The sequence below is a fragment of the Arvicola amphibius genome, unplaced genomic scaffold, assembly GCF_903992535.2.
Source record: "Arvicola amphibius unplaced genomic scaffold, mArvAmp1.2, whole genome shotgun sequence".
NCBI lineage: Eukaryota > Metazoa > Chordata > Mammalia > Rodentia > Cricetidae > Arvicola > Arvicola amphibius.
The window spans coordinates 5,772-15,827 of NW_024582327.1; the positions used below are offsets into that span (position 1 = coordinate 5,772).

At 47.3% G+C, this 10,056-nt stretch overlaps 1 protein-coding gene across 1 annotated transcript; it reads right to left on the minus strand.

Annotated features, from left to right (window-relative positions):
* Positions 1 to 2,662: 2,662 nt before the first annotated feature.
* On the minus strand, positions 2,663 to 8,063 carry LOC119805871. The gene is given in 1 exon segment (XM_042054407.1): positions 2,663 to 8,063. A coding segment is annotated over 1 exon segment (5,238 nt). The 5' UTR covers positions 7,910 to 8,063; the 3' UTR covers positions 2,663 to 2,671.
* Positions 8,064 to 10,056: the final 1,993 nt, after the last annotated feature.

A 10,056-nucleotide genomic window follows, 5' to 3' on the forward strand; every position in this document is an offset into this window, starting at 1 on the left:
ATAAACTGGATGCAAAAATCTGGAGAAAGAGGACTGTTGAACTTGCCTAAAAGTCCGTGAGACATTCTGCAGGACACAGCAGATAGTGACTGAACTACCTCTGAAATTTCTTGCTTCATGGAAATGTCTGCTGGATATTATGGGTCTGTAGGCCAAGGATGGATGCCCCAATGGTACAGAAGAACTTTGGGTAACTGTACAGGCAGCGAGATGTCTCTGTCATTTCTAGAGTTTTAGAAGTTGCTTACTTCTTGTTTACTTACGTAATATTATATCTTCTGGAGTCTTTGATGGAGTTGAATAATGGTTATTTATAGTTCATGATATTTAATGATGATAAAAAATAAAATAGATATAAATATTGTAACTGTAATTCTTGCTTTTTAACTTGTTATATGTAATTTTACTCTGTTAAAGTTAAAGCCTTTCATTTTGTTTAAACAGAAAAAGGGGAAATGATGGAGGAGTCCTTCTATCTATCTGTTGTTTCATTGGTTAATTAATACAGAACCTGCTTGGCCTGATAAGTCAGAACATAGGTGGGTGGAGTAGACAGAAGAAAATGATGGGAAGAAAAGAAGTGAGGCAGTCGTCATGATTCTCCGACCTGAGACAGATGCCATGGAGCCAGCCACCAGGTCAGATATGCTGAATCTTTCCTGGTAAGCCACAATCTAGTGATGGCATACTGATTATTAGAAATGGGTTAATCAAGATGTGAGAGCTAGCTAATAACAGGCTAGAGCTAATGGGCCAAGCAGTGTTTAAAAGAATACAATTTGTGTGTTGTTATTTTGGGGCATAAGCTAGCCAGGCGGCCAGGAGCCTGGCGCCAGGAACGAAGTCTGCAGCTCCTTCTACATCCTATAAAGGTTTGAGACTGTGGGACAGGTTTCTGAGATGGAGATAGAAGTAAAATGGGACCAGGGAATAATATATGTTCTCAGAACCTGCCTCAATTACATGTACATAGATTGATTTGATTAATGATTTTATGAAAAGTAATTTAATCATACTTTTTACTAACTTATAGGAAGTATATTCATATGAAGATCACTTTGACACATATCTAATTTTATAAGGGACTAGAACTTCTGCAGGACTACACAACCAGAGTTAACTCAAAACCTGAAGTGATGTAACATTTGAGACTCTGAAGGACTTTTCTTTCTCTAGCACTTATTATTTGGACATTACAGCTCAAATTCATGTTATAGTTTATTAAAAACTACCTCCAAAATATCCCATTCTTTTAGAATCCAGAGATGGATATTATTTACCATACTTCATAATCACAGTTCTTACTTTTTTGTTTAATTAATGAAGAAATATTTCAATAAATGTGGCCATTGGTGAAGAGATTGGGAAGGTATGGTGTACACTAGTCATCCTAAATCAGCATACCATTATTCAAATAAATAATTTGGAAAAGATGTTACAAAAAAGTGAGAGACAAAGCAACATTCAGAATGTTTGTTTCTGTGAATGTCTTAAGGTCCATCTCATCTCTCATGTCAGTCCCAGGGCAGCTTCCTTCTCCTCTGGGGTTTCTGATACACTCAGGATGTGGTTGCAACACTGTGTCTTGCACAGTAATATACTGGAGTCTTCAGATGCAGGATGCTGAGCTCCAATGTAGGCTGTGCTGGAGGATTTGTCTACAGTCAGTTTGGCCTTGCCCTGGAACTTCTAATTGTAGTTAGTATTACCATTGCCAGGATAAATCCATCCAATCCACTCCAGGCCCTGTCCAGGCCTGTGTTTTACCCAGTACATACCATATTTAGTGAAAGTATAGCCTGAAGCCTTGCAGGACAACTTCACTGATGTCCCAGGTCTCCCCAGTTCATGCCCTGACTGATGCAGCTGCACCTGGGAGTGGACACCTGTGAAGAAATAGAGTAGATTGTCAGAGACCTTGTCACCTTGAAAGACCCCCGAAGTGGGTTGTCTTCCAGTCTGGGAAGACCCTCCCAAGGAACAGCGAGACCACTCTTCGGATGCAAAAAGCAAGAGGCTTTATTCAGATACACAGGTACCTGGGGCGACTTAGTCTCTCGGAGGACTAGCGCGCCTTTAGGCTGGAGCAGTGGGTTTTTATAGGGTCGGGGAGCAAAAGCGCGGGTACAGAAGCGAGAAGCGTAGTTACAGGGTTCTGATTGGACAATTTAAACAAGGCTCGGGTTTAAACTAGGGACAGCTGGGTACTTCCAGGGGGTTTCCAAGAAATCAGATATGCAAGTTAACTTCGTTTATCTAGGGTACAAGCTGTTTCTGTTCCCTTGCTCATGGCCGGGTGTCTGACCACAGATATCCTGCTTGGCCCCCACCGCCCTTGTTTTTCTGAGCTGAACTTTAACTGAGCTTCCCTGTCCTCTGCGCTGGTAAAATTTCATGCCTTGCGAAATGGCGTTACTGCTGCTAGCTGCTATTATTGAGTGGGGGTCTTTCATTCCCCCCTTTTTCTTTAAACTGAATAAAATCCTTTATTCAGCTGACTCGGTTTCCTACATCTTCAGGGTCAAACTGTTTAAGTTGGTGGTATTGTTGGGTCAAGACCAAGGCCTGTATAACTGACAGCCTGTCTTTCATGAACTGAACCAGACGGTTGAGGATACAAGGCCCGAACAGCAAGATTAACAGTATGATTATGAGGGGGCCCATAAAATGATTAGGGGGGCTCCCGAGTAAGTCTTATCTTTAGAGGGTTTTGAGAACGTTGAACCTTCCATGATGATTCTGATGTTTTCTCGTCCGGTCGGGCCGCTTTTACGTGGGAGGCGTGGACCCAGGCCGCAATGCCGTCGACCTTGAGAGCAGTCGGAGTAGTCAGCAGCACAGTGTAGGGTCCCTTCCAACGGGGTTCCAAATTCTTAGTCCGATGTCTGCGGACCCAAACCGCGTCACCAATTTGGTAGTTGTGGGGTATCACTGGTCTGTCCAGCTGGTCTTTGTAAGCGGCAGCAAGTGGCTTCCAGACTTCCCTCTGCACGGCCTGGAGTGCCTGTAAGTGAGCTTGCAAAGAGGGACTGTTAGCAAAGTCTGAAATATCGGGGTCAAAAAAATTAATGAGGGGCGGGGGCGCCCCATATAATATCTCAAAGGGAGTAAGTCCATGAGGTCCTGGAGTGTTGCGGGCACGATAAAGGGCTAGGGGTAGTAGGAGTACCCAATCTCTAGTGCCAGTTGCAAGCGTTAATTTAGTTAGAGTCTCCTTGATTGTTCTATTCATCCTCTCTACCTGTCCTGAACTTTGGGGTCGGTAAGCACAATGTAATTTCCAATCAATCCCCAAGAGCTTGGCCACCAACTGACTTACCTGGGAGACAAAGGCGGGCCCATTGTCGGTTCCCAGTACCTGGGGCATGCCGTACCTGGGGAAAATCTCTTCCAACAGCTTCTTGGTCACTATCTTGGCTGTTTCATGTTTGGTCGGGTAGGCTTCTACCCATCCGGAGAAGGTGTCAACAAATACCAACAGATATTTGTATCCATATTGTCCAGGCTTAATTTCAGTGAAATCAATTTCCCAATGGGTACCTGGTCGGTGTCCTCGTACCCGGATTCCTGTCCCGAATTTGGATTTTCCAGCATTGACCTGAGCGCATGCCCTGCAGGCATCAGCTACTTGTTGTAGGATTTTGTCTCTGCCTAGCAAATAATGGAAGCTTTCTTCTCTGTCTAGGAGAGTTTTCATTTTCCGAGGACTAAGGTGAGTCAGCTTGTGTAAATAATCTATCAGTTCGAAAGTCTGTTTTGTGGGCACCACAGATCTGCCTTGGAAGACCCAATGCCCTCTGGCCAAATCATGAGAAGCCCCCATTCTTTTTAGTATCTCCGTGTCCTCTCTGGTATAGTGGAAGGGACAATGTAAAGGAGGGGCGTTGGTATCTTCTGGGGCAATCGTGAGGACTTGTGAGGCGCCTGGCGTCATGCCTATAGCGGCCTCTGGTGCGGCCCCGTCAGCCATTCGGTTGCCTCGGGCCTCGGGGCTGTCCCCTTTTTGGTGTCCTGGGCAATGGATTATACTTAGTTTTCGGGGTAAAAACAGGGCTTTTAGTAAGGCCAAGATCTCGTTTTTGTTTATAATTTCCTTGCCCTCGGATGTTAGCAGTCCCCGCCTCCGATAAATCTCCCCGTGGATGTGGGCAGTGGCAAAGGCGTACCGGCTATCAGTATAGACATTAAGCTTCTTACCTTCTGCCAGCTTGAGAGCCTGGGTGAGCGCAACGAGTTCAGCCCGCTGGGCAGAGGTTCCGGCTGGAAGGGCTTCTGCCCAGATTACCTCGGTTTCGGTGGTCACTGCAGCCCCGGCTCTTCGTTGACCATCTTTTAGAAAGCTGCTCCCGTCTGTATACCAGGTAAAATCAGCGTTCTGGAGGGGTTGATCCGTCAGGTCCGGTCTGGTCCCGTGCATTTCCGCAAGGATCTCGAGGCAATTGTGTTTCGCCCCTCCCTCCGGCAAAGGGAGCAGGGTTGCAGGGTTTAGGGTTACCACAGGTCCGAAGTGCACCCGGTCCGTATCCAGGAGCATGGCTTGGTAGTGGGTCATGCGGGCATTAGAGAGCCAACGGTCTGGAGGCTGCTTAACCAAGGCTTCCACCGCATGAGGTGCCAGGATGGTCAATGGCTGGCCCAGAGTTAGTTTACCCGCGTCCTTGGTAAGGACTGCAATCGCCGCTACCATTCGCAGGCAGGGCGGCCATCCTGAAGCCACTGGGTCGAGCTTCTTCGAGAGATAAGCTACAGGACGTCTCCAAGGACCCAGTTTTTGAGTTAGGACCCCTTTTGCGTAACCCTGTTTTTCGTCCACAAACAGTTCAAATGGCTTAGTTAGGTCTGGGAGTCCCAATGCGGGAGCGGTGAGTAAGGCCCGCTTTATTTCCTGATATGCCTTTTGTTGGTCCTCGCCCCACCTGAACAGAGTCCCTGATTTGGTGAGTGGGTATAAAGGGGCTGCTATTTCAGCAAATCCTGGAATCCATAGGCGACAGAACCCTGCTGTCCCCAGGAACTCCCTCAGCTGCCGAGGGGTCCCAGGTACAGGCATGTTCATAACTGTCGCTTTTCTGGCCTCAGTCAGCCATCTTTGCCCTTCTTTGATTTGGTACCCCAGATAAGTGACCTGCTTTTGGCAAATTTGAGCCTTTTTGGTGGAGGCTCTATAGCCCAGGTTCCCTAGGGTCAGCAGTAAGGCCTTTGTGCCTTCCTTACATTCCTGTTCTGAGGTAGCCGCCAGTAGGAGGTCGTCCACATATTGGAGCAATATCAGGGTAGGATGCTGAATCCTGAAATCGGCCAGATCCCTATGTAGCGCCTCATCGAACAGGGTGGGGCTGTTTTTGAACCCTTGTGGGAGCCTGGTCCAGGTCAGTTGTCCTGAAATCCCCAATTCTGGGTCCTTCCATTCGAAGGCGAATATAGGTTGGCTTTCTGGGTGAAGTCTCAGGCAAAAGAATGCATCTTTTAAGTCCAATACTGAGTACCAATTATAAGACGGGGAAAGCCCACTTAACAAATTGTAGGGGTTAGGCAAGGTGGGATGTATGTCTTCTACCCGTTTGTTAACTTCTCTGAGGTCCTGGACTGGCCGATAGTCCCCAGTTCCCGGCTTTTTGACAGGTAATAGGGGAGTATTCCAGGGGGACTGACAGGGTGTTAGTATCCCTTGGTCCAGGAGTCTCCGTATGTGGGGTCTGATTCCCATCTTAGCTTCAAGCGACATGGGATATTGTTTGATTGAGACAGGGGTAGCAGTCGCTTTTAGCGATATAATCAAGGGGGCTTGTTGAGTGGCCAATCCCATACCCCCAGTCTCTGCCCATGCTTGGGGAAATTTAGACAGCCAAAAAGTCTCTAGTGTGGTTTCGGGGTCTCTAGGTGGCTCATGGAGCCGATATTCATCTTCCAAATTTAGGGTTAACACATGCAAGGGCTGTCCTTGTGGCCCCACAATTCGCACCCCTGAATTCTCAAAGTATATCTGGGCCTTTAATTTGGTCAGCAGGTCTCTTCCCAGTAATGGGTATGGGCAATCCGGGACATGGAGAAAAGAATGAGTCACCTTACCGGTAGCCAGATGTACCTTGCGGTCGGTTGTCCATTGATATCTTCTTCCCCCGGTAGCCCCCTGGACCCAAGCGGATTTATCGCTCAAGGGTCCGGGGTTTTGGGTCAACACAGAGTGTTGAGCCCCAGTGTCCACCAGGAAGGTGACTGGCTGCCCCCCGACGTCAAGAGTTATCCTGGGCTCAGGGGGGGGCTCCTGACCCTGACCCCCCTAGTCTTCCAAGGTTAGGAGGGAGGTCTGGGGTCGTGGCTTTCGGGGCCCCTTCGGTCTTTTGGGGCAGTCTTTAACCCAGTGTCCTTTTTCCTTACAGTACGCACATTGGTCCTTCTCCACCTGGGGCCCCCTCCGGTCTCCCTCCTGTCTACCCTGTCTTTGACTGGAAACTACGGTGGCCAAGAGTTTGCTCATCTCCTTATGTCTCTTACGGTACCTTTCTTTTTCCTTTTCCTCAGCTTCTTTTCTGCGACGGTCCTCTCTTTCCTCTGCCTCCTTTCTAAGACGGTCCTCCCTTTCTTCTGGAGTCTCTCTCTTATTGTAAATTCTTTCTGCCTCCTTTAGTAGGTCCCTGAGCGAACTCTCCCTTAAGTTTTCTAGGCGCTCGAGTCTGCGTTTGATATCCGGAGCAGATTGCCAAATGAAAGACATAGCTACGCTAGTTTCTTGCCCTGGATCTTCTGGGTCATAAGGGGTGTATCTACGATAGGCTTCTTTGAGTCGCTCTAAGAACGCTGAGGGAGTTTCTCCTGGTCCCTGCAATACCTGTTTAACTTTAGCCAGGTTGGTGGGGCGTCGGCCTGCCCCATGGAGACCCGCTATGAGCAACTGGCGATAGAGAATTAGGTGATTCCTACCTTCCTGGGTGGTGAAGTCCCAGTTGGGACGTTCGAGGGGAAAAGCGGCATCTATTTCATTAGGCAGCTGGGTGGGACGTCCGTCTGTTCCCCGAACCGCCTTTCGAGCCTCCAGGAGGACTCTCTGCTTCTCCTCCGAAGTCAGCAAAGTCTGCAGTAATTGTTGGCAATCATCCCAGGTGGGCTGATGAGTAATCAGGACCGACTCAATTAGAGCAGTCAGCCTAACTGGGTCTTCAGAAAAAGAGGGATTGTTATTTTTCCAGTTATATAGGTCGGAGGAGGAGAACGGCCAGTATTGTAGTTGGCCATTTCCTCCGGTCCGGAGAGGGAATGCCTGAGAGGAAGTAGAATCCGCGGCCAGCTGCTGGTCTCGCCGTCCCCTTAAGCGGGCTGCCATGGGGGACGGGGCAGCGGGAGATGGCGCGGCAGGCCCCTCGTTTTCATCGGTCGAGTCGGCCTCCTGAGGCGGGAGGGCCTGTTCTCGGTAGGGAGGGGGGTCCTCCATGAGGAGGTCTACCAATAGGTCATCCCCCGCGGGCAGAACCTGCGGAGGAGGAGGTTTGATTTTTGAGGGGTCAGTAAGAGTCGGATATAGAGATGAGCGGGATGGGGGTCCTATTGGAGTGGGGAGGAGTGGAGGGGGTAAGGAGGGAGCAGACGGAGGAAGTGGGGGTTTGGGAGGAACAAAAGGCTTAACCCATGGTGGTGGATCATATGCCATTGCCTCCCAAGTCACGATGTAGGCAACTTGGTCTGGGTGCCCATGAGGGCCGGGGTCCATCACTTTGGCTTTGACCTGTGAAATAATAGTAAGGTCGAATGTACCATCCCTCGGCCAGCCCACGTTAAACGTGGGCCATTCAGACGAACAGAAAGTGACCCAACGCCTTTTTCGGACTTCCACGGACTGGTTGTTCGCAATGTCCTGGACGTCCCTCCAGTGCTGTAAAGTTAGACTCAAAGGGGTAATTAAGGACTGTCCCATATTTTCAAACACGGACACAGACAAAACCAAACAAAAGAACAGAAAACCAATAACAAAACAACAAAATCGCGCAGCGCGGCTTCGGCGTAGAACCGAGAGCAAAGTCTGAGTTGGAGATAGCGAGAGTCCGGATCTCTCTACTCCCAGAAGAACCACGTGCCCTTCTGACTGCGGAGGAGCTCCAAACAGCCCAATCCGGGTGGGGTTCACTGAATACGGACGGGTCTCGAATCGGACCCCAGATGCCCTCGGGACGTCTCCCAGGGCTGCAGTCGGGAGTACAAACTCGTCAGTTCCTCCACGGGTCCGCCAAATACAGATCTAGTCAGCTAACTAGTGCAGACACTGGCGCAGGCGCAAACATAAAAACACAATACAGACAGTCACATAAAGCGATCGCTGGCCAGCTTACCTCCCGGTGGTGAGTCGGTGGTCCCTGGGCAGGGGTCTCCTAATCCCGGACGGGCCCCCAAATGAAAGACCCCCGAAGTGGGTTGTCTTCCAGTCTGGGAAGACCCTCCCAAGGAACAGCGAGACCACTCTTCGGATGCAAAAAGCAAGAGGCTTTATTCAGATACACAGGTACCTGGGGCGACTTAGTCTCTCGGAGGACTAGCGCGCCTTTAGGCTGGAGCAGTGGGTTTTTATAGGGTCAGGGAGCAAAAGCGCGGGTACAGAAGCGAGAAGCGTAGTTACAGGGTTCTGATTGGACAATTTAAACAAGGCTCGGGTTTAAACTAGGGACAGCTGGGTACTTCCAGGGGGTTTCCAAGAAATCAGATATGCAAGTTAACTTCGTTTATCTAGGGTACAAGCTGTTTCTGTTCCCTTGCTCATGGCCGGGTGTCTGACCACAGATATCCTGCTTGGCCCCCACCGCCCTTGTTTTTCTGAGCTGAACTTTAACTGAGCTTCCCTGTCCTCTGCGCTGGTAAAATTTCATGCCTTGCGAAATGGCGTTACTGCTGCTAGCTGCTATTATTGAGTGGGGGTCTTTCAACCTCACTCCCTGTCTTCTCATATTTAGAATTAGAAATCCCTTACCTGTAGTTACTGACTCAAGGAAGAGAATGATACAGCTCCATCCCATGGTGTGGGCCTTGTGTGCTCAGTGACTATGGAGAAGGCACTGATCATATGTTGTTGTTGGGTGTGAACATTCCTGTATTTACCATAATAGACTCAGGTAATTTCCATTCAAGAATAGGGGACTTCTTAAATAAGCACTTAGTCCAGTTTGAGAAGGTGGGGAGAACACTTGAGTCAAGCAAGAGGATGATGAAATTCAAGTCGTAATCCTGTTTGAGGAAATGCATCTTGTATCATTCACTCAGCTCTGCAGATGTCATTTGTGTAACAATAAGGTCTTAAGCTCTCAATAGATTTCTGGCCTGAGGCAGTTGCTCTACTTTGTGGCAAGGTTGTTATTTTGATATACAGAAGTAGGTTGTGATGATAATGGTGGTGACTGGAAATTTCATAACTTATTAAATTTTGAGAAATTACAGCCTCATTTCACATGATTATTATTTGCCATAATAGAAGTTTTCATAGAAAAACTCACTGAAATGATCTAAAGAAACATACCTCAGAAATATTTACACATTAATGTTTAATGCAGCATTATTTTTAACTTATGGAAATAAACTTCATGTCTGTCAGCAGAAGACTGCATTAAGAAGACATGGCTATATTTGTGATACAAGAGGTCTAGGTCATTGAAAGAATAAGGAACTTATATCACCTTTAGAAAATCAATGTAGCTGTATTAATTAGAAAAACAATGTAGAGATAACTGTATTAATTAAAATTATCTCTGAAAAACAGATAATATATGAAACTCTAGTTTTTTATGTATTGTTTAAGTACACAGAACTATTTGAGAAAATATCTAACTTAAAAATGAAACTGTCTAGCAGAATATAGCAAAAGCAGAAATATCTAGAAAATAAAGTGTAGGAGTTGTGGGAGAAATAAGCACAGTGTAAAATGTACAGTTCTGAAAATTCTAAACATATATAAAATTGTTATTTACATTTTTCAAAATAATTGTGCTTATTCTATAAAATTTTCCCTCGTATATAAATTATATTTTGATCATGTCTATCCCCATCTATCTTCCTCTGAATTCTTTGGGAACCTTCCAA